This window comes from Nymphalis io, chromosome 17, assembly GCF_905147045.1.
Source record: "Nymphalis io chromosome 17, ilAglIoxx1.1, whole genome shotgun sequence".
NCBI lineage: Eukaryota > Metazoa > Arthropoda > Insecta > Lepidoptera > Nymphalidae > Nymphalis > Nymphalis io.
The window spans coordinates 7,266,157-7,293,517 of NC_065904.1; the positions used below are offsets into that span (position 1 = coordinate 7,266,157).

The 27,361-nt window shown below is 32.9% G+C and overlaps 1 protein-coding gene across 2 annotated transcripts in view; it reads left to right on the forward strand.

Annotated features, from left to right (window-relative positions):
- The first annotated feature begins 306 nt into the window (after positions 1 to 306).
- LOC126774801 (midasin) overlaps positions 307 to 27,361 on the forward strand; it is a 29,703-nt gene continuing 2,648 nt past the window's right edge. The window contains exons 1-36 of one of the 2 annotated variants that reach the window (XM_050496362.1): positions 307 to 483; positions 822 to 1,078; positions 1,946 to 2,194; positions 2,573 to 2,868; positions 3,133 to 3,335; positions 3,409 to 3,572; positions 3,650 to 5,154; positions 5,250 to 5,415; positions 5,490 to 7,788; positions 8,093 to 9,830; positions 9,902 to 11,546; positions 11,624 to 11,838; positions 12,040 to 12,172; positions 12,264 to 12,906; positions 13,022 to 13,527; positions 13,613 to 13,789; positions 13,900 to 14,309; positions 14,685 to 14,824; positions 15,687 to 15,913; positions 16,439 to 16,656; positions 17,197 to 17,414; positions 17,744 to 17,914; positions 18,782 to 18,982; positions 19,702 to 19,916; positions 20,515 to 20,677; positions 20,760 to 21,895; positions 22,362 to 22,491; positions 22,806 to 22,935; positions 23,284 to 23,362; positions 23,691 to 23,904; positions 24,178 to 24,279; positions 24,799 to 24,960; positions 25,142 to 25,516; positions 25,971 to 26,145; positions 26,667 to 26,815; positions 27,174 to 27,299. In XM_050496362.1, the coding sequence (XP_050352319.1) occupies positions 397 to 483; positions 822 to 1,078; positions 1,946 to 2,194; positions 2,573 to 2,868; positions 3,133 to 3,335; positions 3,409 to 3,572; positions 3,650 to 5,154; positions 5,250 to 5,415; positions 5,490 to 7,788; positions 8,093 to 9,830; positions 9,902 to 11,546; positions 11,624 to 11,838; positions 12,040 to 12,172; positions 12,264 to 12,906; positions 13,022 to 13,527; positions 13,613 to 13,789; positions 13,900 to 14,309; positions 14,685 to 14,824; positions 15,687 to 15,913; positions 16,439 to 16,656; positions 17,197 to 17,414; positions 17,744 to 17,914; positions 18,782 to 18,982; positions 19,702 to 19,916; positions 20,515 to 20,677; positions 20,760 to 21,895; positions 22,362 to 22,491; positions 22,806 to 22,935; positions 23,284 to 23,362; positions 23,691 to 23,904; positions 24,178 to 24,279; positions 24,799 to 24,960; positions 25,142 to 25,516; positions 25,971 to 26,145; positions 26,667 to 26,815; positions 27,174 to 27,299 (15,024 nt within the window). In that variant the 5' untranslated portion in view covers positions 307 to 396. The remainder of the gene's footprint in view (positions 484 to 821; positions 1,079 to 1,945; positions 2,195 to 2,572; positions 2,869 to 3,132; positions 3,336 to 3,408; positions 3,573 to 3,649; positions 5,155 to 5,249; positions 5,416 to 5,489; positions 7,789 to 8,092; positions 9,831 to 9,901; positions 11,547 to 11,623; positions 11,839 to 12,039; positions 12,173 to 12,263; positions 12,907 to 13,021; positions 13,528 to 13,612; positions 13,790 to 13,899; positions 14,310 to 14,684; positions 14,825 to 15,686; positions 15,914 to 16,438; positions 16,657 to 17,196; positions 17,415 to 17,743; positions 17,915 to 18,781; positions 18,983 to 19,701; positions 19,917 to 20,514; positions 20,678 to 20,759; positions 21,896 to 22,361; positions 22,492 to 22,805; positions 22,936 to 23,283; positions 23,363 to 23,690; positions 23,905 to 24,177; positions 24,280 to 24,798; positions 24,961 to 25,141; positions 25,517 to 25,970; positions 26,146 to 26,666; positions 26,816 to 27,173; positions 27,300 to 27,361) is intronic. The other variant, XM_050496363.1, reaches the window with a different exon arrangement.

Consider the following 27,361-nt stretch of genomic DNA (forward strand, 5'->3'; position numbering starts at 1 on the left):
CAAGAACTGTGATTGTGTAAAAATCAGTGTTGTGTTTTGTTGTTGTAATATTACACATTTTATGTATGCTATATACTAATTGGTATTTTAACAAAAATAACTTTCTTATATACTAGCAATGATGTGATTGATATTTGTTAAAATTAAAATCGTTGATACTTGTTATTTATAAAAAGTGATACTGACATAATTAAATTTAGGGCGCATAATTAAATCTATGGTCAATTACTTTTATTTACTAAAAGAGATAAAATTAAAAAATAACAAGTGTCAATGTCACAGTTATCACCATAAACCCACGTGAGAGGCACGTTATTTTACCGGCGACAATGTTTTTATTTTTAAAAAACACATACGCACAAACCATTTAACTGCAGTAACTGAAAGTTCACGAAAATGTGTGATAAAATTGTAACGTCTCTTAAAAACATTGAATTAGAAGCAAAAACTTCAAATTTGAAAAAAACTTGTCAGCATGTTTTGGTTAGTCTTCCATTGTGTTTAACTTTTTTCTATTTTATTGTTTCACATATAATCATTATTTATTACTGTTAAATAATATGTTTTTGTGTTGTTGAATTAACTTTTATGTAATAAAACAAATAAATGGAAAGTAAATTTGTGAGAATAAAATCTTGATATTGTCTCATTCCAGTTCCGAGTTCTGTACTCTTTATTTTGTTAAATAAACGGATCCATATTAGTTTGATTTATTCAGAACCATATTTTAAGAACTTTACCTTACTGCATCTATGCTGTGTGAAAAGTACATGCCTTAGAATTGTTTCTGCTACAGGCTAAAATATTTTCTGTTTTTTTAGGAATTGATGAAAAAAGATGAAACTGAAATCAATTGTGTGATAGATGAGTTATCAGAATTTATTCTAAACTTTGAAGATGCACACTTATTTAAGAAATATCTCTCTAACATACTGCTGGCACTGGTATCGAGCAAGATCCCTTTGAAGCCAGTGTTTTCAAATCAAAATTACGATCAATGTACTGATTTGGAAAAAACACACCATTTGGAATTTTCAATAGCTCTGGCTATGTTAAGTGACCACCCTGATGTTCTACAGTGAGTTTAGATATAATTTACTAACAAAAATATAAAGGAAAACTTATTATATTTATTATAGGGCAAAGAAAAATATATATTAGAAGGCAAAATTAGATGCAAAGTTGTTATAAATAATAAAATCTTTAACTTTGAAATTGGAATTGCAACTGAGTATCAATCAACATGCACATGCAATCAACATGCACATGCAATCAACATGATGTATAGGAGCAAACTTTGTAGATAACTAGTTTCGGTCTGTGCTTTCACCCGCATGTGAAGTCGGGGCTGTTTTGGGTGCCCTGTCCTTTTCTGTATCCCTGACAATGTGTATGCAAAATTTAATTATAATTGTTTGAGTAGTTAAGATGTGAAAGTGTAACAAAGATGTAAACAAACCCATGCGTGCATTTATAATCCAAAAAAATTATAAACCTGTATGTAACTGATGTTGATAGATGGAACATCATTAATTATAATTCATTACAATATGTTGAAATTATATATATGAATAACGAAACAGACATAGAGCAAAACTTGAAAACTATCTTATCTAATTTATTTGCAAAAGATATTAGGATAGAAAAAAATATTTGACTTATTGTAATCTACTGGATATTCTTTAGTGTCTTAATTTATTATAGGTCTACTGATATTTTCATAAGGATATATCACTACTGGTATATTACAAAATGGAATATAATGGAATGATTGTTGCTCAATTCAAATATCATAAAGAAAATAATTAAATGTTGTTGCTATTTATATAAGATACATTACTATTAAAGTTAATTGTCAATAAATAATTATACAGCCGACTCGTATTGTAATAATTATTTATTAATGGACAGATGGTACGACATTACATAATTTTACCTATTTTAGATATGCCTTGAAATACTTTCAAATTAATGCAATACCACCATATGAAGTATTTATTCATCATGAGGATTCCTACAATGTTGCACCAAAAAAACGAAGATTGCTGGATTACCGACAAAAGATAACAGACTATCAAATAGTATTATGTTGTTATACATTACTTAGCAAATTGCCAAATGAGTTATCAACACAATGGGACTGGACTACATTTGTAGTCAATTTTAGCAATCATGAAAACACTGAAATACGATGGTGAGTTATTTATTTTTTGCTGGTAGTAGGGTGCTAGCTCATCTTGGTAGGTACCACCCACTCATTAGATATTCTACCACAAAACAGCAGTACTTAATATTCTTGAGTTCCGGTTTGAAGGGTGAGTGAGCCAGTGTAATTACAGGCACAAGGGACATAAAATCATGGTTCCCAAGGTTAGTGGCGCATTTACTATGTAAGCGATGGCTGACATTTCTTACAATGCCAATGTCTAAGGGAGTTGGTGACCACTTACCATCAGGTGATCCATATGCTCGTCCACCTTCCTATTCTATAAAAAAAAACAATGTCCAATATTTTTAACACTCAATAATTGATAATATATTTCTGCTTATATATAATAATCTTTTCTTATAGGATGGTGAAGGAATGTATGGCTATTCTAACAAATATGACTGAAGCACAATCAAAAATGCTATCAAAACATTTAAACCTCAAAGAACAAGATGAAATAAAGAATGTACCTCATGCTAAAGAAACATACATTATTGACGGGAATATAAATGAATTGAATATGAATTCAAGCAATGTTGTAAATATTGACGGTATATTGTTACCAATATATGATAAAAGTAACATCCAATCTGGGCATTTAGTGCCTGTTAAGTCAACCATTAACAATTTACGAAGCTTAGCTCTAGCTGTAGCATCAGGTATGTGATTTTTTTCTAAATTTATGTAGTTTTGTATCATAATAGATATATTAAATAAATAAAAAATACAATGAAAAGAAAGAATGTTAACAAGTATAAATATGGCAACAAGAGATCTCTTCCAAAAAACATAGCGTATATTGTATATATTTTAATATGTTGTAAAGTTGCATTGAAAAAAATAATTCATTTAACTCTACTTCTTCAATAATATACCTATAACGTTTATAAGATTCTTTTATAATCTGTGTAAAATATTTGCAGGTAAAGCTCTTTCTCTAATGGGTCCAGTGGGTTCAGGGAAAACTTCTCTCGTAGAACATTTAGCCGCTATCACGGGACGTAAGGGTGTAGCATTTAAAAAAGTTCAGCTAGGTGATCAAACTGACTCACGAATGCTGCTTGGTTCTCATCAATGTACTGATGTTCCGGGTGAATTTATATGGGCACCAGGTGTCCTTACTGAGGTATGTTAAAAAGATACGATTGTTAGTAGTTTTGGGCCAGGAAATTTTGCTTGAAAGTTATTTTTGTTTTTAGGCAGTTCAAAATGGCCATTGGCTTTTATTGGAAGATATTGACTGTGCAGCTTTAGACGTGGCATCAACATTGAGTTCCTTGTTAGAAAGAAACACACTTTGTGTACCAGGGTACAGAGATGCTTTACCAGTTACACCAGGATTTCAATTATTTGTTACCCAGAGGTAGGAAACAAACTTATTTTAAGAAAGAAAAACTTATTTACTCTAAGGTACTTATTAATTTGTTTTCTACCTTTCAGAACTGTAGTAACTAATTATGGATTCCAGAAGAAATTGTCTAATTCAAGTACATTATTGCAAAAACACTTGACTCAAATAAATGTTGAACCCTTATCTCAGTCAGAGTTGGCAGAAATAATACAGACTAAATATTCTAGTCTTTCGACCATCTGTTCGAGGATGATAGAAGTGTTCATGATGTTTTCTGTAGGCAACCATGACGCTTCATTATCATCAACAGAAACCAATGAAAAATATTCGAATGTCGTCGTAATGCGAGGGTCCAGACTAATTTCAACTAGAGATCTTATGAAATGGTGTGCCAGGTCGGTAGTCGGATTTAATATTTCGAGTCCAGATTCGGCTCTTAAAGTTCTTCAAGATGCCCTGGATATATTCACGTGCTCCATATCATCACCAGAACATAGGTTAGAATTAGCAAAGAAAGTTGGCACGTGTTTGGGCATTGTTGAAACGAAATCGGAATTTTACTGCAAACATTATAAACCAAATGTATCATTGCATCCAAATTCGTTGGAAGTTGGAAGATCTAAAATACCACGAATTGAGAAAAGTTTGGATACGATTGATTTTGATAAAAAAGAAGTTGTGTTTTCATTTACACGTCAGTCAGCTTGCTTACTTGAAAAAATAGCATGTTGTGTCACATCAAACGAGCCCGTTCTTCTTGTTGGGGAGACAGGTACGGGTAAAACATCATCAATACAGTATTTGGCAAGACAAACTGGTCATAAACTTGTTGTTATAAATATGAACCAACAATCTGATTCAGCCGATTTACTTGGAGGCTACAAACCAGTAGATCTCAAATATGCCGTACGACCAATAAAAACAGAATACATTGAGATGTTCAAAGGTTTCTATAATGTGGAAAAGAATAAAAAGTTCATAAACCATATAGAATCATGCTATGATGCGGAGAACTGGACCGCATTGTTGGCTTTGATGAAACAAAGTCATAAGGCAGCTGTAACTCGTTTGACGAACGAAAATAAATTAGAAAAGTTAAAAGTGTGGGTAGCTTTTGGAAATAAACTAACAAAATTGGAACAACAAGTAAAAGCAGCTTCTAAATTGACTTTTGCATTTATTGAAGGATCTCTCGTTAAAGCAATGCAACATGGGTATTGGGTTTTGCTCGATGAAATCAATCTTGCTTCGGCAGAAATATTGGAATGTCTTGCTGGATTATTAGAAGACAAAAACGAGAGTATAGAATTACTCGAGAAAGGCGATAAAGTTCCTATTAAAAGACATCCCAATTTTACGCTTTTTGCGTGTATGAATCCAGCTACAGATGTTGGGAAAAAAGACCTACCAGTGGGTTTAAGGAACCGTTTTACTGAGTTCTTCATTGACGAACTAACAGTAAGAAATGATTTAATGTTGCTCATAGGTGATTATTTATATCACATGAATTTAAGTGGGGCTGTTTTGGAAGCAATTTATAACTTTTATGCTACAGTAAAGAAAGAAGCAAAACTGAGTTTAGTGGATGGAGCAGGTATAGATATAATATTATTTTATGTAAATTGTTAGTCATTAAATTATAGTTATTTTGGTATGTTTTAATCACTGTCGATATTCTATGTTTTGCAGGTAATGCACCACATTATTCTTTGAGAACGCTATGTAGGGCTCTTTCAGCAGCAGCTAAAGCAAAATGTGGCACCGTAACTCGATCTTTGTATGAAGCCTTCTGTCTTTCTTTTCTTACACAATTAGATAGATCGTCTCATCCCAAAGTTGAAGCTATGATTGCTAAGTAAGTAGAAATGTGTACATAACTTAATTATAAAATATATGACCTGTATTTTTAATTATGTTTTTATATTTCAGGGCAGTCATAGGAAAAAAGAATTTAAATTCTGTACTGAAGCAATTAATTCCAGAACCAAAAGTGGAAGGACAAAGTTTTTTACTCTTTGAAGGTCATTGGATTCCGCAAGGAAAGCTTGATATAAATATTCCTGACGGCTATATATTGACCCCTACTGTACGGAAGAATCTTCGCGACATTGCACGTATTATATCTTTAGGCAGATTGCCCATTTTACTTCAAGGTGATACTTCTGTTGGAAAAACATCTCTCATAACTTATATTGCTAAGGCGTCTGGAAACTATTGCGTAAGGATAAACAATCACGAACATACAGATTTACAAGAGTACATAGGTTCATATGCAACCGATTCTAGTGGAAATTTAGTTTTTAAGGAAGGCGTTCTAGTTGAAGCTATGAGAAAAGGTTATTGGATAATTCTTGATGAGTTGAATTTAGCACCAAGTGATGTGCTGGAAGCGCTCAACCGTGTCTTAGATGACAATCGCGAGCTTTTCATTCCTGAAACGCAGCAAGTTGTTAAAGCTGATCCAAACTTTATGCTTTTCGCAACCCAAAATCCTCCTGGTTTGTATGGTGGTCGAAAAATGTTATCGAGAGCTTTCAGAAATCGGTTCGTGGAACTTCACTTTGATGAAATACCTAGAAAAGAATTAGAAACTATTCTACATCAACGATGTCACATACCTCCTACTTATAGTAAAAAGATGATAGAAGTAATGGCCGAATTACAGGTAAGAAGGCGAGGTTCAGCAGCGGTTCAAGGCAAAGATGGTTTTATTACATTGAGAGATTTGTTCAGGTGGGGTCAAAGATATAAATATGCTTCCAAAGATATGTTAACAACAGAAAAGTTTTATGATTGGGACCAACACATTGCTGATGAAGGTTATCTAATTCTGGCTGGTAAAGTGCGTCAGAAAGATGAACGAAATATAATAGAGGAAGTTATAGAGAAGCATATTAAAAGAACGGTAAACCCTGATAATCTTTTCAGCCTGCATGCGACTACGTCTCCTGTGTCAAAGTCTATTTTAGAAATGCTCCTAAACAATCAGCTTGCCGAATTTTCACACATAGTGTGGACATTTAATATGAGAAGATTAGCAGTTTTAATAGCGAAAGCATTCATTCATAATGAACCTGTTCTTTTAGTTGGTGAAACGGGATGTGGTAAAACTACTATTTGCCAAGTTCTGGCTGCCTTAAGTCAAAGACAGCTACTTTCTGTTAATTGTCATATGCATACAGAAAGTTCAGATTTCTTGGGTGGTCTCCGCCCAGTGAGGCAATATAATAACGACGGCAGGTTATTTGAATGGGTAGATGGACCGTTGATCAAAGCTATGGAGAATGGCCATTTGTTTTTGGCTGATGAAATATCTCTAGCCGATGATAGTGTGTTAGAAAGACTTAATTCACTACTCGAACCTGAAAGACAATTGGTTCTATCAGAACGGGGTATGGAAAACAATTCAGATATTGTAGTTATATCAGCAGTTACGAATTTCCACTTTATTGGTACTATGAATCCTGGTGGTGATTTTGGTAAGAAAGAATTATCACCAGCTCTCCGCAATCGATTTACAGAAATATGGTGCGATCATGTAAGTACAAAGGAAGATTTACTAAAAGTGCTCGAAAAAAGTGTTGGTAAAGGAATTACATTAGGAAATCAAGAGGATTGCACTTCCGGAATCGGCAGTTGCATTTTAGACTTTACGGATTGGTTAAAAAACTCAGAAGTTACCAACAAATTCCCATTTAGTATACGAGACTTGCTTTCGTGGGTACAATTCATTAATGTAACAGTTACAAAAGCTTTACTAGACGTTTCCGAAGCTTATGTCCATGGAGCTTGTCTGACGTTTTTAGATTGTTTCGGTACGACTCTCACAGGCCATATTGATTCCGAAACGTTAGTTCTTTTACGTAAAAACGCTATAGAATTCTTACTTAATCAAATTAAAACATTTGGTAACGAACATACAGATAAATTGAAAGAAGTATTAAGCAATAAGAAATTGGTGCTTAAAGCTGAAGCAAATGATTCTAAATTTGGTATCAAACCATTCTTCATTGAATGCGGACCTCATAAAAATTTAGAAGAAAAACAGACCTTTACATTTACCGCACCAACTACTGGATCGAATACCTTGCGTTTATTACGTGGCTTACAATTAAATAAAGCAATTCTGTTGGAAGGAAACCCAGGTGTCGGAAAAACTAGTTTGGTAACAGCTTTAGCTAAGTCTTCTGGACATAAAGTTGTTCGCATCAACTTAAGTGATCAAACGGTAAGTTTAGTTTTATATTACAATTTTTTTTTTTGAATTCAACTTGCATATATGAAATATTAATTATTATTATTAAATTTTTTATGTAGTATTCATTTGTTTATTAAGATAAAGTGATAAAAAAGCCTGCACTTATTATTTTCATTATAACATTAAGCGCTCGGAAAAAATACCAATTTCATGGTAAAAATGGGATCAAAATATAAACACTCTTAAAGCTGCTTTGTTTTACGCGCCAGCGGTATTTAAATATTCATTATTTACTGTATTATTCTTAATAAATATTAAATAAATTACATTTCAGGACATAACTGATTTGTTTGGGACTGATTTACCTTCCGAAGATGGTTCATTTACATTTAAAGAAGGTGCATTCTTGAATGCTCTTCAAAATGGAGACTGGATACTTCTAGATGAACTCAACTTAGCTCCTCAACCAGTACTTGAAGGTCTCAATGCATGTCTTGATCACAGAGGTGAAATATATATTCCAGAACTTGGTAAAACGTTTAAAGTTAAGGAACAAACAAAATTATTTGCTTGTCAAAACCCATTGAAACAAGGCGGAGCTAGAAGAGGATTGCCAGTTTCATTCTTAAATAGATTCACACAAGTATATATTGACACACTGACAAAGGACGACCTCTTATTCATTGTCGATGCGCAGTATCCTCATTTACCTAAAGATATTTTACACAGGATTGTTAAATTTAATTGCATAATTGCACATGAGATTACACAAATGCAAACATGGGGCCATAAAGGTGGACCATGGGAAATGAATTTGAGAGACATTCAGAGATGGTGTGAAGCACTAATAAATGACGATAATTTTAGTCAGAAACTTGCCCCAGGAAAGTTTGTTGATATGTTATATATTAACCGAATGAGAACCGAAGAAGACAAAAACAAAATGAAACAAATATATGATGAAATATTTTGTCCAGCTTATCCAAGAAGTAATACTAGTCCCCAATTCGATATAAAAGACGATGAAATAATTATAGGGGATGTTAAACTACAGCGGAATAGAGAAAAAACGTTCAAAAATAGACGTTCATTAGAAACAAACTTGTTAATACTGAGGAATCAACTACCAACTTTAAAAGCTTTAGCTCAAAATATTAAAATGAATTGGCTCTCCATACTGGTGGGTCCGACAGCTACTGGTAAAAGTAGCATCGTTCAAGTGTTAGCGGATTTAACCGGAAATGAACTGCATGTTGTACCTGTCACGTCAGCAATGGATGTTTCTGATCTATTAGGAAGTTTTGAGCAAATAGACTTTAATAGAAATCTAGAGAATCTTTATGATGAAATAGAAACAATAACATTGCAGATTGTTCGAAATATTTGGCTGGTAAAAGAAACTTACCAATGGAAATCAGATACATTCCTTAGTAACTTATATCGGTATAAATCATACCAATCAAATTTTGTAGATAAAAAATTCACAGATGAAGAAACCAAAAACTTCAAAGAAAAATTGAAATTCCTCTCTGATCATTGTAAGAAGCTATTAGAATGTACTACATCATGTGGCATATCATGCGAAGGAATAAAGAAAATTTTAGATAACTTACATAAACTACAAATTAAAGTGACCAAACATTTGTCAGTGAACGCCGGTGGTAAATTTGAATGGGTAGATTCGTTGCTTGTAAAAACAATGGAAGAGGGTTCATGGCTACTATTGGATAACGTAAACTTGACATCGGCAGCCGTGTTAGATAGATTAAATGGATTATTAGAACCAAATGGAGTACTAAATATTCCAGAGAGAGGTGAACTAAGTGAAATTAAACCACATGCAAACTTTAGAGTTTTCTTCACAATGGATCCAAAATATGGGGAAATATCTCGAGCCATGAGAAATCGAGGAGTCGAAATTTTCTTATTAAGTTCCGAAGACTGGGACTTAGGGTTATCAGAGACAATGGATTACATGGATTTAGTTGCTCTGCTTTCTTCTTGCGGACTTCCCAACCAATATCATGACATTTGCATACGGTGTCACGAATCGATGACGGCTTTCGTGCAAGGTGAGTATTGCAAATTTGATATCATTTTGTATTTTTGCAACCTTAATTGAACATATGTTTTTTTTTGTCAGGTTTAGATCGTCCAACTGTCTCGCATTTGCTGCAGGCAGCTCATTTAACTTGGCAACAGTTACTCCGCGGAATATCGAGTAAGACGGCTTTGTTAAATAGTTTTTCAGATGTTTACATAAAACCGAGGAGTGGAAGTGATTTTGCTACTTCTGTAAACACATCTCTCGCTGAAATGAAAAACACAATGCTAAAAGCCTTAGAACTTGAATTGGGAACAGAGAACTATGAACCCATCGTGCTTAATGACGTTAATCATACACTAACAGTTAAAGGATTATGCACGAATTCTTCTTATGAAATATCAAAACGAATTGCATATTCTGCACTTAAACAAGCAAATGAAGAAATAACTACAGATAATGCATTAATTTCTCTGTTTTGCACATTGACTACATATCAGAAATGTCCTCAAGAACTATTACACATAGTAAATTATTTATTAAAATTAAATAGAGAAGCACCAAATAAAAATAAATTACGCACTTTAACTTCCCAATTGAATGATAAAGCATTTAATTATTTGAATGGCAGCTTAAAATCTGAATCCTACAAAAGGTTTTTCACAGAATCCTATTTATTAGATAACATGATTGTTTCCGAAGTGAACACAGAGTTTATCCAATTATTTTTACAATTAAAAAACATTGTTATAAAGTTTTTCTTGCCATCTACCGGTTTCTCTGCATTCAACTACTCTTCCGCTGTTTCTGAAGGAAAATTAACAGACGATTTTGTAGAATATCCTATTTTGAAAAATTGTCAAATCTATCTTCAAATTGTTGATAACTATATCGGCAGTGCAATAAAATCAAGCGTATCTTCAATGAGTGATGACATCGTCTGCCTTTTACTACAATTACTTAACTGGCGTGATAGATTTATTAATGTATGTTCTTTATCAATATTCGAAAAAGCTAGAAATAAAAGGACTCCAATTTTAAGGGAAGAAATTATTCCATTGTTAAATGTTCATTGTAAATGGGTACAGAAATATTTGATTGGAGAGTTATTTAAAATACCAACAAATCAAAGATATTTAGAGAAATTTAAAAATGATATAGAGGCTATAAACTTAATTAATGACCAAGATCACTCGAAAATTGCCAAAGTAAGTAAAATATTACGAAAATATTATGGACAACCAAAATTGTATCAGAATGAACAAGAATACGATTTATGTGTTGCAAAAGTGGAACTTTATAACAAAACACATTTAAATATCAATGAATCATTAAACAACCAACTTGTTAAAGTTGTTATAGATCCTATTCATTTATCAAATGTGGCCTTAGCCTTCGATGTCCCGTGCGACATTGCCGTTAGCGAAATCCAAGAAAATTTAAGAAACATAAACGAAAATGCCACTAAAGCGCTAAAATTAAGATCTGAAGTTAAGCTATTGCCCATTAATTTGTACGTAGTGCAAAGAGTAATAACTGTATTACAACCTCTTTTATTAAGATTTATTAACAAATTACCGAACGATGAAAATAAAAATAATTTATTTAGTAAAGATGCCCTAAAAATTTTAGAGGATTTAATTAACTTTGTAAAGGTTATGAAAGGATTTCCGCCCATGTTAATTAATCAGCTTCAAGTAATTCAGAAAATTCTCGGCGAAGATGAAGAAGTTGTACGTCAAAGGTGCCTATAGTTTAATTAAGTTATGTATTTTATGTAAATAATGACTCAGAGTTTACCTTAACTTTAATATTTTTCAGGATTTCATCACTCGCCGTCACATTTGTGTCTGAAATTTATAAACTGCTTTCCAATTCTACGGTAAATTACCCGTTACCGTTTTTGAATATGCACAGTTTAGTTAACAGCGAAGATGTAGCTGATACGATTCCAGGAAATACTAAGAGAGTGTCGAACAACCTGCCATTGATGCCTTATTACCTTCAAAAATTGACGACATATCAAGAAACACCAGGTAAGAATATAAATATTTTTAGCCAGACTCCACAAATCTTTTCTTGATGGATCTTTTCTTTCTTGATCTTTGATTGATCGCCAATTAGGTATGAATTTTATTATTGTACGAAAAAAGGCTAAAATTATGATGTCGAGTTTTTATTCTATATTATTTTATATTTATTTTAGCGCACTGTTTTATCAAATTATTCTTTTGCAGATTCACATCCAAATTTGGCGTATGAGAATGTTAGTTTAAATGATCGCGTAGAATATTCAATGCAAATAGGCACAGTGTTAAATACTTTATGGAAGAATATCGGAACATTGGATGCTGCGGCTGAGATGAAATGGTATGTTTTTAATTTCACTTCGAAAAGCATATAATATGGAATATTAAATTGTTGTTTTGTTATTAATGAAAATATTATGTTTTCAATGTAGGAAATCCGATGCGGCATTCGAACAGGAAAGGTACCAATATCTACTCAATTGTTTACATTCCATACTCTCAGAACAAAGTAATGTTAAGGAAAATGCAATTGAATCTTCGAATAAAGCGGAATCTCTAGAATTATACTTCAAAGATGACAAACAAATTCTAGATATGTTAAATAAATCAAATAATATACAAGAACAACTTTTGGAAATCGTTTCGCAAGAAATAAATAACGCGTCGACTAAAATTGAAATAAAAATGCTTACGTCACAACTATCTCTTTTGACGAGTCTCATTTTTGTTCGGATCATGGCTGAAATAAGCGAAATAGATCATGTAGAAAAATATCGACTAAAAGTGCAATACATAGAAGAAGATATAAATATGTTTGATAAACTACTCAGTGTATATTATTTGTATGGAGTTGTATCTGGAACTATAAGCGAGCAAAGAAATATAGAAAAGGTCTCAGATATAGATTTAGCTTGTTACAAAGACGGATCGGAAAATAAAGAAAAGTTGATAAAGGTTCATCCCTACTGCAAAATATTAATGGATTTGAAAGAAAAAACTGCTCAAAGAGTACATAAATATGCATCTGGGAATACCTTCAGACCACAAGAACCATCTTACAATAACTTTGTAAAGGTAAGTGTTAACATTAGATGCATTTCAAGTTTTGTTTATTTTTCCGAAATTATTACACATTATGGAAGTGTTTTGTTTAATATTTTTTTTATAATAATAATTGTACTATTTTCAGGATTGTAAACATTTTACAAAGTCTGTTCTATCAGATAAAACAGTAGCTATAATTTCAACGAACTTGATATCAACGTGTGCCAAGTTATTTGAAGCGATAAAAACAAATACGTATGATAAATCCGTAACGCAACACGCACACACTGTTATTAAGGAGACTTCTTCGTGGTTGTATTCAACGAAAGCATTCAATAAAAAAGTTGACTCGTCATATTCCGAGGCTTTCCCTGATTTGGCAAAACCTTTACAGAGTTCGCTGTCTCAAATCATTTATAGCGTTACATTATTGAATGATTTGATCCGGGAATTTATCGTCAAAGTCGAACAAGGTCCTAATTTGCATAGCATATTGACATCTCTCTTGACTTATCCCGATAATATTCCTTCTAAAGACGCAAGGGAAAAGCACCTCAATCGATTTGTATCGTCCAGCTTTATACAACTATTAAATAGAAATATCATTGCCGTAAATGAGGATTTATACCAAGCCGAAGTAGAATGTTTACAGTAAGTAATGAAAAAAAGAACAAAAAAATATTAAATTATGACATTGAGAATTACTAAAGTTTACATAATACTAAAATTTTTTCAGAGTGCTAAAAATGAATTTATCAGAAATAAGCATGAATAGCATGGCATTGGAACGCATTGACAAAGTGACGGCCGATGCAATGCTGAATACTCTTGACGCTTTGGTGAAAGCGTGGGAGAAGCAAAGACAAGAAATTGAAAAACAGAAGCAGGATGAAGAAGCCCTCTACGTTACTAAGTAAATATTATATATTTGTTTATTTAAAAAGTCTAAATGTTTTGCTAAAGAAGATTTAAATTTAAATTTTCAATCGTCAAGTGGATACAGTATTATGTTCTATTTTTAAGATCAAAATGCGAGGACGAAGACGAAGAAGCAATAGCTTACGAAGAGATAATGGAAATGTTCCCGTCCTATTCCGAAACCGATTTTGCCGAGTTCAAACCGCCATCACTTGAACAGAAAAAAATAAAAACACCGACCACAGATAAAGCAAAATATTTAATAAACTCCGAAGATGTCACGCTTATTTATAAGTGGCACTCGAACTTTGTTCGCAACATGACGAGTGCGGAATGGTTAACCAGCCCAAAGAGATTGGCTAATAATGTCATCAAACCGTTGTTACTGCGCTACCCAATATTTAGCAAGGTTATACAGAACGCCTGGGAAGCACTGGACGCAGAATTCGAAGGCCAAATTACACCAAGTTTACTGGTTTTGGTATCTCATATTAAGGCAACAGTTGATGGTAATGGTGAGTAAGATAATTTTTTTATTCATCTTTGTATTATAGTAAGATAAATTTAATACATTTATTGTTTAATCTGTATGTAAGATGAAGTTTGTAGTTAATGTGTGCACTAAAATGCTATATTTCATACAAATTATATTTTTGTATTATACTTTATAAAGTTCTAGTGTTTGTATGTTTGAATGTGTTAATCTCAGGAACTACCAGTCTGATTTTAATGAATGAACAACTCCAATATCACATCAACTCAAATCACTCAAGTTTTTTGCGTTTATTGACGAAAGTTTATGATTACAAGCGACCTAGACAACTAATAAAAAAAATCATAAATATCAGTATCTAATAAGTTAATTATAACGAACATTATCCATTAAACAGATGTAACAAATCAAAAATTGGACTTCTACCGATCGGCCTGGGTGTCGGAAACGAGGGAGTGCTTGCCGTTGTTACAAAAAGTTAAAGAAAACACCAATGAGTTACTAGATCAGTGGCCAGACTTTCCAACACTTAAGGATGTAAGTATATTTTGATTATACATATTATTTAGAATTTTATATGAATGCTATATGTAATATCGTACTTTTTTAAATTGAAAATATGTAAACAGATTATGCATATGGGTGACCTGATAGTTGCTACTATCGCACATAGACATTGGTGCTGCAACATATATTAACCATCCCTTAGACTATTGCGACACTACGATATGATGTCCCTTTTGCCTGTAATTAGTACAATATAATTCTTGAAATATTAAACAAATATTAACAATATTACTAATGCCATGAATCATAATACAGGTGGTATTCAGGCTCTAGAGTTGATTGAGAGGCGTGCCAGAAGGTTGATAGGAGGCGACGCATTGGTCGAGTCTAGGCTCCAAAGTCTTGAACATCGACGTGTGGTTGCATAACTCTCAGTCTTCTATCGGATACATTTCGGAGAATGTGCTCAGGAATTACATGAACTGATTCCTCCAGCCCCTTTTTAGTATCGAGCGGCCAGGCAAACGCGACCAAAGCGCCATAGGTACACAGTGGAAATTCCCCGCCTACGTACGAAGCGCTTTTAGCCTACATTCATCATTCGCACTGCGAAACTTTGGAATGCTTTGCCTGAGTCCGTATTTCCCGATAGGTACAATGTTGGTGTCTTTAAATCCAGAGTAAACAGGTTTCTTATAGGCAAGCGTGCTACATCTTAGACCGTGTCGATGCTTAACGGTCAAACGCGGGCCTATTAATAGTAAAATAATAATAATAATAATTTAATTTTAATAACTTTGTACGACACTAATAGAAAATCCTAAAAATCACCAAAACTGTATTTCGTTTTCAATGTATGCTTTAAAAAAATCCAATCAATTTATTTTTTCAGATTATAGTAATAGTAGATAGAATCCTTGGTTTCTCAATAACAAGTCCCGTATCCCGATTTTTAACGGGTTTGGAACTACTCCGGGACAAAATCGAGGAGTGGAACAAAAATGCTCATAAAGGGAACAATATGATCGACATTTCCTTGGCAGTGGGTCAGCAAATTATTAATTGGAGAAAACTTGAAATGAGCCATTGGAAGGAATGTCTCAATAACCTCTATCAACGGTAATTTATCTATTTATTATATTAATCAATATACTTAATTATTTCGTGTTACTTCCGAAGATAACATTTTGATTTGTTAGTAATATTAATGTCTATAAACATTGTAACAATGTTAACTTTGATGAATGGCGTTTTAAAAAAACTAGCGTACAATTGAAAGCTACTATTTATTACATTCATAGTGGTTTTCATTATTAAATCACGGAATAAACTGCATTGTTTTGTTCCGGGTCAATTTTCATATTAAAAGTTTCCTCTTTACTTTATATTACTTATCCAATTTCAGTAATTATCACTCATGTTTTGTTTAAGTACTGAAAAGTGCGAATACTTTAGGGATACCTATCCCTGTTTCTTGTATATTGTTATGACATTAGCAGTTTCACACTAGAAATAAAGGGTTTACAATGCTTTTTGGTAAATAAATAAATAAATACTACTATTTCTTAGTACTACGACATTTTTCTATATTGTTGAGAAATTGTGTTTAAAATACAAGGTAACTATTATAATCTTTTAAAACAGGAAACAGTCTGAGGCGCACAAATACTGGTTCTATATGTACGCAGTAATCAACTCCTATTTAGACCCCGACTCTGATGATTCAGTATCGTCTGCAAGGGTTGTGTCCGTGCTGAAAGATTTTATGGAGAAATCAAACCTCGCTGAATTCGAGGTCAGGTTAGATATCGTCTTCGTGTATCACTGTCATCTCGTGCATTTGGAACGCAATGAGAGACGAGGTAAGAGATTTAATTATACTTTATATAACGAGTAATAAAATTACTTTATATAACTAGATTCGTTGGTCTAGTGACTTGATGTAAGGTCGCAGACCCGGAGGTCCTGGGTTCAATTCTCAGATCGGGCCAATAAAAAGTTATTGGATTTTTCTGTCAGAAAGTTCTCAGTAGCAGCCCGGAGTCTGGAAGTTGTAAGTGTTCACTCCCGTGCCTCGGAAAGCACGTAAAGCCGTTTGTCCTACGCCTGAACTCTTTCCGGTCATGTCGAATAGCCGTCTCATCGGATTATGAGAGCTAGGGAATAGAGAGTGCACCTGTGTTTGAGCACACACATGTGGACTATAATATCTCCTTCGTAGTTGGCTAATCTCTCTTGTGATTGGCCGCCCTGTCTGAAGGACATTATTATTTAACGTTTCCATATATTTTTATATGTAAGCTGTAGGCACTTACAGTAATTTGAATCTTAAGGGTAGCATATATGCGGCTACGTTATTATTTATTATTTTATATTTCTTACATATTTATTACAATTTTTAGATGAGCTGATATCAATATTATGGAACACGTACAACTTCTACGCGCAATTCTCGGCTCAAGTAGCCGCATTTATAAAAGAGAAACGAGCACCGATTGAGAAGAAATTGAAGGATTTCGTCAAAATCTGTACCTGGGACCGAGACCTTAGCTACTGGAGTGTTAAGGACACAGTGGAGAAGGCTCACAAAGCACTTCATAAACACACAAAGGAGTTTGAGGTTTTTTAACTTTTTAGTGAATATGAAAATGTTTTTGTCATATGAGTTATGATTGTAGTCTTATTTTAAAATATTGAAATGATGATATTACATTTTATTAATCTGTGCCAGGATATACGGCACATACTTACGGCTCATATTTATAGTATCAATATTATATACAGTTAAATAATAATAAGTTAATCAAATATCGCTACTTTTAGTGCAAAATATTGTATCCAAATTTGTTTATATAACCCATGACAGAAAATTTTATATTCAAATTCGTAAATTATATATTCAAAATAAATAAATTTTGAAATTATAATATGCCGTTATTTTTATTGCAGAAAGTTCTCAAAGAGAGCGTATCAAGTTGTCTAGTTGACAACACAAGTGAAGTCGGCGCAGATCACGTCGGTATCTGGGATCGTCCTAAGAGAGCGACCGGTGCAAGTGCAACTGGAGGCGCTTATATGATAGACCCGCAGAACCATATCGTACTAGCTAGAAATATAAAGGTAAATTTAAAATTTCGCTAATAAAATATATATATTTTTTAACAAAAAAAACATAGATTTTTTTCATATGTCTTATATGATATGACACAATGTATTTTCTAATTTTGTATAAACATAGATAAACCTCGCCCTTATATTTATTCTCGAAGCTGATCCTTATAAAACAGCAAAATCTAAATCCAAGTTAACTTTATTTGTAGACTCTTACAAGCACTTAATAGTTATTTTACAAGATATTTATATTATAACCAAATTATTTTTCTAGATTCCAGATTATAGTTATATATTGTGAATTACTTATAACAAGTTATATATATAAAAAAAAAAAACCTATTATTCGATTGAAGATATACGAATTATAATAAATTATGAAATTATTTTAAATAAGATATAATAGTTTTATAATCTTAAAGTTGTCTTTTAAATGATTTTTATTTATTTATTTTTTTATTAAAGGTTTGCTAGCGGATGTTACATAAATAATATCTTAATAAATTATATACTAAAACTAGAAACATATGATACATATGTACAGCCATTTGAAAGCAAACACTGCATGCATAGTGTTCTTGCGCCGATTACTATTTCATAAACGTATTAAAGTGATTGATTAATAAGTAACAATAACAGAAAGATAAAAATAAATGTGACAAAGATAGGCTATTGCGGTATTAAAAAAAAACATATTAGTTTAAATTAAAAAAAAATGAATGATTTTGTTAATCTATCTGAATTTAATTGAACAAATAATATATAACATTTATTTTGGAAATATTACACACATATATATATATATATATATATATATATATATATATATTATTCTACTATAACATGAATAATATTGTAATAAAAAATCATTTTCAGAAATACTTAGACCAATCGGAACAGCCCTGTGCAATAATATCAGAAGTTAGCCTTTTGTCTAAGATTCCATCCTTACTCAACAAAGCTAAGACGCTGTGTAAGGATACAATCACGAATACCGGATACCCTGCATTAGTTCAAGCGTTAGATGATTTTGTAACGCTTGTTATTGAGACGAGTGCGCATTTGGGCTCATTAGAGGTAAGATAACATTACTAAAATTAAATCATTATACGCTTATCCTAATCCCATTAATGTAGGGATGATACATATCGCTACTTTTAGTGCAAAATATTGTATGTGTTTTTTATATTTTTTATATAGTAACAGCCTGTTTATGTCCCACTGCTGGGCTAAGGCCTCCTCTCCCTTTTGAGGAGAAGGTTTGGAGCTTATTCCACCACGCTGCTCCAATGCGGGTTGGTAGAATACACATGTGGCATAATTTCAATGAAATTACACATGCAGGTTTTCTCACGATGTTTTCCTTCACCGTCAAGCACGAGATGAATTATAAACACAAATTAAGCACATGAAAATTCAGTGGTGCTTGCCCGGGTTTGAACCCACGATCATCGGTTAAGATGCACGCGTTCTAACCACTAGGCCATCTCGGCTATATAGTATAGGAATAGCGTCTTGTGTAAAATACGATGTGAAATAATTTTAGCTTGTATTTACGTCAGGCAGGCCTTTTTTACACATTTGCATGTCCCTCTACCAAAAAGGGGGTAAGCCGAGCATACTTCATGCAGTCCTGTGCTATATTTGAACAATTCAAGAAAAACATTTATTAGGAATCATATTAATTCGAAAATAATTAGTCGTCATTTCAATAATATTTCATTATTGATTACCGTTATTCTAAATTAATATAAATAAGTCAGTAATATTAAAAGGGAAACTATCTTTTTTTTCAGGTGGATTCATCAGCAGCTAAGGAAAAACAAAAATCCCAAGCAAAGAATATCGTTCAACAGAAACGAAAAGCACTCGCGGATCTATTCAAGTATCTCACTAAAATGGGCCTTAATTATCGCACGGGCTTGGTCATATTGTCAGCTGCAGAAGAATTATACGACTTTACAATTCCGCCCGTGGATTTGGAAGCAACTATGAAATATTTAAAGAGCAGGTTTGGGAATTTAGTATATATTTTGGAGCTTTTCTAAGCCCGTTTATGTACATTTCATTCGAAGGCCAATTATTCTACCAACGAACAGTATTATTTTCTAGTATTGTGTTTCGGTACTCACAGTCAGTTTTATTATAGGCACAATGTTTTAGTTGAAATACTTGGCCGACTATTGATGATTTAATAAATGGTTAATACTTCTTACAATGCACTTATTACCGGAAAGGGCGATGTTGAAAAACGATAAATTCTGGTCTAAAGACTCTAAACACATGTTTTGTGTAAAATGAATCCGATTTAATCATAAAAACTAATCTTACATTAAGTTTTACTATTGTATCGTACTATACTAATATTTTAAAATATTCTGTGCTTGTTACTAAGCGAGGGCTGATTAAACATAAAAATATTGCGTTTAATTCAAGCCGATCTTCGTCTATCGCCGTAGAACTTTTTTTAATGAAGGATAAATTGTCACTAACTTGCCAGTTTGGAAAGGATAATCAAGTTTCCAAACTGATAGTTATCGGCGTATTAGCCTAGTGTAAAATATTACTTAAATATGGTATGTATGTGTGAAATTATTGATAAATTTTAGGCGTTGTGACCCAACACTGATTATGCTATGGTCTGGCTGCGAAAAATACTTCCAGAGGAACATCGCCCGACACCGACTGTTTGCAGCCGCCTTACAATCGCCCCATAGTGATCTTGGTATGCAGAATATAGAACGTTGTAAGGGATTCGCTGCACAATTATTGGTATGTTTTAAGTAATTATACAAAATCTTAAAAGGTGTTAATTTTTTTTTGTTGTTGTTAATAAAATAGATTTTATTTTTAGAAACTTACAAATAGTCAAAAGAAAACAATTTCTAAATATACAAGATATATATGTGACTTGCGAACAGTTACGACTAATCTAACGAATGCTCTTGAAGCTGATATTAGCAACACGAACATTACAACGTTGAAAGAAAAATTGAACGTTCTCGTCGAATGCTACGCTCAGACCAGTATTTTATTAGACCAATTTAGTATTGTACTGAAATCTATACCAGAAAAAACGATGAACTCAAATAACGAGCCTGAATTCGATGTTGTATTATCAGAATCACCTATATCTCGTTGTTTCAAAGATAGCGAAGAATGGCGTGAACTGTATAAAAAAACAAAGGCCATCATATCCATTGTGGATAAACAGAAAACGGCTCTTTATAAATTGACTAATACAACACCGAAACAAATCGGCGAATTTGTAGAATTCAATGTCGTTTCTCAAAATCACATCGATATAACAAACGATGCTAAATGTAATTTGATTAAAATAATTGAAAACTGTGAAGCAATCTTACTGGAGTATCATTTCAAGCTTGGGACAAATGTTTTCGATAACTATTCACCGCGACATCCACTTCTGCGTGGTATTGAGAATTTGGTGAAGTATTTAAAGGAAACCGTAAATGAACTTGACAAAATGGATCAGCCCTTTGACCAAGACGTGGATGAACTAACACCTAACACAATAGTGACACAAACAGAAGATATTGCAGCCACGATGTTGCTAATTATTCAGTCTCTATACAAAAAACATTTACCAGCTGACAAAAGTATGGAAAACATTGATGTATTAAACGCAATCGATGAAATTATTGATGAAAAAGAAGAACCAAAAGAAATATTAGAGGACAAACATTTGAAAGAATTATTGCAAGAAAAACTATCAACTGACTCCAAAATGTTACAATTAGACAATTTAATTAACAAAATGCGTTCGTTATTACAAGATTATGTTCAATATATCGCAACTAGATCAGAGGTAGACGAAGTTAGGATTGCGGTTATGAGATTGGTCCCAATATTGGAACAAGTTGTTTTGTTTGTCCAATATTTTGTATCTCAAAATGTGGCTGTACACAGAGTATCCTGTAAAATGCTATCTGTATTACTCAAGATATTTTCGGACCTCGCAACAAAAGGGTTTGTATATTTATGTATATTTCAGAATATAGCTTATCGTCAATATCTTGCTTACCTATCTCACTAACTTGATATTACTAAACTTTGTTGAAACATGGATTTGAAAATAACATTAACACATACTTACTTTCCCGAGTGAGCAAAATGTGTAACAACAAGTATAGACTGGTTAATTTAAAAAAAAATATATAGACTTAACTTTAAAGTTGGCAAATTATTGAATCGATTTTTATGGAAATTTTTCCGATGTTCTATTCCAGTTTAATGATTGATTGACTAAAACTTACTCGTGTGGACGTAGTAAGTGCTCAATTACAAACACAAAGTTTTCGAAATAAGAATATCTAAACCTATCCAAAAAAGTGCCGAATTAAATTTAAATAAAAACTCTTAGAACGTAATTTAAACTTAACAATCCAAAAGTAAAGTTATTTCCTTTCAAAAAGTAATAAATATTTGATTTTAGATTCTGCAAACAATCTGACCTTGATATGGAGGAAGGTGAAGGTGACGGCGGACCGGGAAAGCTATCGAGTGGTATGGGACTTGGAGAAGGAGAAGGTCAGAAGGATGTGTCTGAGAGAATTGAGAATCAGGTAATATATTATATTTTTAACCATATAATAATAAATCTGAATATTTCAGTTTAATTTTAAAACATACTTTTATGTATATATTCGCTAAAAACCGAGAAGGTCCAGTGGATATGATAGGAGCATCTTAATTAAAGGTTTGAGGGTTGGATTCGGGCAAGCACAACTAAGTTTTCATGTGATTAGTTTTCATAATTGATCTCGTGCTCGACGATGAAGGAAAACGTTTGCGTATTTTATCTTAATTTAATTCTTCCACGTTTATGTCCCACACTGCTTTATTTTTTACTATTTTTATATATAATGAACATTGATAGGATCAATTGGATGACGCGCATCGTCCTGGAGAAGAAAAGAAACAGGACGATAGAGATTGCAAAGAAGAGGAAAAAGGTGTCAACATGACTGATGACTTCGATTCACACTTACAAGATGTAGAAGAAAAAGGTAATAATTATATTGTTTATAATAAATGTTTCAGGATGGCAGACGAGAATAGACCAGCCGATGATAAGTGATCACATTCGCCTGTTAATACTGACATTACAAAGGTTTAATCCAATCCTTACATTTACAAAGGGCCATGGAGTCCAAAATGTTATATCCTATATATATACTCATCGAATATTTTTATGAATATACTTTTATATAAAGAATATTTTTATTTTTGATTAATTATTTTATATTTACATATTTCTATATAAAATAATATGTGTTATTCGGAGGTGATTGATTTACTTTTTATAATTTGTCTATAAAATTAAAACATTTATTAAAATATTTGTCTGTTTTTAGAAGGTGAGGAATCTGATCATGAAGATGATAACGATGACGCAGACAAGCAAATGGGCGAAACTGAAAATGCAGCTGAAAAGTATGTATATCATCAAACTTAAGTGTCATTGCGATATTTGCCATCGCAATAAAAATTGTTTTTTTTTTCGAGTACTTCAATCACACACATCATTAAAATTATTTTTCTCGTCCTTACAATCAGAGAAAAAGAATCACAAAGTTATGTCGATTGGTCTGAATCTTACTTTAAACTGTAGAGTAAACTTAAAATAATAACTGATTTTGTGAAATTTGAATGAAATTTTACACTAGCAATACTAAATGTAATTTATTTATATATTCTGTGTGTAAAATAATGATTTTAGTTTATCTGTTTAAGGATTGCTATTTTTATTTATAATTAACAGACTAGATCAACAAATCTGGGGTTCGGAAGATGAAGAGGATATTGAAGAGAAAGATAAGAAAGATAAAGAAGAACGCGGTAAGGGTGAAAGTACGGGCGAGAAAGAAATGGCTGCGAAGGAACAAGAACAGGGTACGGACGACGGGACCGAGGGCAAGGAGAAACAAAAGAAGGATATCAATGAAATGAAGGAACCGGAAGTTGATGATGATCATGTTAGTTTTTTGAAATAAAATCATTGTTTATTTTTACTGTAACTCTATGCTTAATATGAACTAGTATAGGAACGAATAGAACACCATAGTTCTAGTTATTGTGGATGTTTTGTGAGTCTTGCTTAATATTAAAAATAAATAATTTTACCTCCTAATCTAACTCTTAGGTTATTTTAATAATTTAATATTATAAGAATTAGACTTAAAGGAACTATGTAATACTGAATGTATTAACTTGCTTATATATTTTATAATTTATTTTAATTATTATAGATTGATCCATATCATGGTAACGAACAACAATTACCTGAGCCAGAAGATTTCGAAATGCCCGATAACATGAATATAGACGGTGAAGATGGGGATGAAGACAAGGTAAATTATTTTACAAAATTTAGTTTTTTTTTTATAGAATAGGAAGGCGGATGAGCATATGGGCCACCTGGTGGTAAGTGGTCACCCTTAGACATTGGCATTGTAAGAAATGTTAACCATCGCTTACATCACCAATGCGCCACCAACCTTGGGAACTAAGATGTTATGTCCCTTTTGCCTGTAATTACACTGGCTCCCTCACCCTTCAAACCGGAACACAACAATACTAAGTACTGCTGTTTTGCGGTAGAATATCTGATGAGTGGGTGGTACCTACCCAGACGAGCTTGAACAAAGCTCTACACACAACCTTACCTAAGAATGCTTAAATAAAATAAACCTTCGTTCCGAATTCCAGCTTTCTAGAGTAAGCATTCTTAGCTGTATGTTGATAGTTAGTCAGGACAAACAATATTATATGTGTTGATAATAATTTTCGATCGATAACAAACTCAAGTCAAAGTTATCAAAAAAATTAAAATTTAAATAGTATTAAAATCTTTTTTTTTTTAATTTTAGGATGGCGAAACAGAAACGGAAAATCCATTTGAAATAGATACAATGAAAGAGACAATACAAGAGGAAGAGGAAAATAAAGAAAAAGAAGAAAAGGGAAATAGAGATGGCCTTGAAGTGTCCAGTGATGAAGAAGATGCTGAGGGAGATAATAGCGAGGAACAGGTACATTCGTTGTTCATAACTGAGTTAGTTAATATATAACTTTAATAACGCATAACTTTGATACTGCTAGTATTCTTGCCACCATTTTATATTTAGAATTGAAAACATTTTTGAGATATTTTATAATGTCTAAAACTTATGTTTTAGTTAGTCAAAAATTTCGTTTGATTTCATATTTCAGAATAAAGAAAACTCGGAGCAAAACGACGAAGATGATAAATCGAAAGAGAACAACGAAACCGACGATGTAGACGAAACAAATGAAAACGCTAAACCAGATGAGGAAAACCCTGATAATGAACCTGAACCCGAAACGGGACCGGACGAAACTGAACCAGAATCTAAGGACGATGAGAACCTTCCAAAGAATCCTGATAGTATTGATGAAGAAGATGAGAAACAAGATAAACAACACGAGGCCAATCCGCAAGCTAACCCTTCAAACGACGATGCTTCCGCTGAAGATAAGGTGGAAAACGCAGAAATGGAAAGGGGAACTAATGACAATGTTGAGACCAACACTGAACAAGCTAAGGACGAAGAGGCAGCGCCTTATGTAAGTTTATACATGACGTTCTTTATCATTAAAATTATAACCGATATTAATATACATGTCCCTTACATTATTCTGATACAGTAACATAATATTTTTGATAATAACCCTGTGTTCGAACCTCGGGTTGAATAAAAAAATATTAAGAAAATCTGAGAAGCTGCCCGGAGTTCGGAAGTTGAGTGTTAATACCAACTATTATATCAACGACCGCTTCGGAAAGCACTTTGGTTCTGCGACTGAATCCTTGTCCTCCGGATTTTGACAGTGATAGAATATAGAGTGCACTTGTGTGTGTGCAGACATTTATACACATTATAATCTGTTTAGTCTCTCTTGAAAGTGGCCGCCGTAGCTCTTCAAAATCGGTCTGAAAAATATCATCATCATAACCCTATCTTTTTACATTCACAATTAGTTTTCAACATACACAATAATTAAATTACATTTAACACAGGAACAAGCCCAAGAACAAGTAGGTGAAGACATACAATCGACGGGAAGATCGGAATTAGATAAAAGTGATAAGGGACATCGTGGGGAAAAGCAGGCGGCAAGGGCGGAGAGATCGCAAGACAATCAAAAAACGTTTGAGAACAAACCCGGGAGAACTGATCAAGAACGAACACTAGGTATGTTTTTTTTTTTTATAGAATAGGAAGGCGGACGACCATATGGGCCACCTGATGGTAAGTGGTCACCAAACGCCCTTAGACAATGGCATTGTAAGAAATATCAACCATCGCTTACATAGCCAATGCGCCACCAACCTTGGGAACTAAGATGTTATATCCCTTGTGCCAGTAATTACACTGGCTCACTCACCCTTTAAACCGGAACACAACAAGTACTGCTGTTTTGCAGTAAAATATCTGACGATAAGTGGGTGTTACCTACCCAGACGAGCTTGCACAAAGCCCTACCACCAGTGAAAAAATGTTATCTTAGGCGTAATGTATTTGAGTGTAAATGACCGAAATTGTGTACAATAACTGTTATTCCGCTGCTCGGCTCAGGCTTCCTCTCAATTTAAGGAGAATGTTTAACGAGAAGTGAATTTTCTTTATTCGTTTCTAAAATAAATTAGACTGAATATTTTTAAATGTAATTTTTTTGTTATTTATATTTATTTCTTTAATCTACCATATCACAGGTGATGTCAATGAACAAAAACATAAGAAAGCACATACATTAAATGTAGAACAGGAGGATGCAGAAGAGGGTGGTGAACCTGAACAGAACAAGGATCAAGAGGCAGACGCTTACCAACATGTTAAACAAGCGAAGAAGGATGACCTTCAGGTACCTTAGTCTATAATGTTATTACTCATTATGCACAAATTTAGTCAGATTGTAGCGGATTTAGGAAGCTTAGAATTCTATCATTTAAAATTTAAATAAGAAAAAAAAAGACGAGTAAAATATAGTAAATGGTTAACCATAGATAATGGTGTTGTGGAAAATATTAACCATTCCTACTCTATCAATGAGCCACGGACCATATGAAATATAATGTTGTCTCTTGTACCTATAATTCAAACACCTTACAGAAACAAATAGTACATACAATATAAAACATTGCTATTTAGCAATTAAATAACTGAAGAGTGGAGATGCAGGTATGCACAAAGCAATAAAAACTATATTAATTCATTTTTAGGTTGTTGATGCCGCGACAAAAGAACAAGCAGATGAACAACCTACATTGCAGCAAGAAGACGAGGACTCTGAAAAACTGAAAGATGATGAAGAAGTTCCTATGGATGTAGATGATGATAATATTCAGGTTAGTTTTTTTTATTGCTAAATCTTATCAGTTCTTAGTCTTTTTTAATGAAGATTTTTATT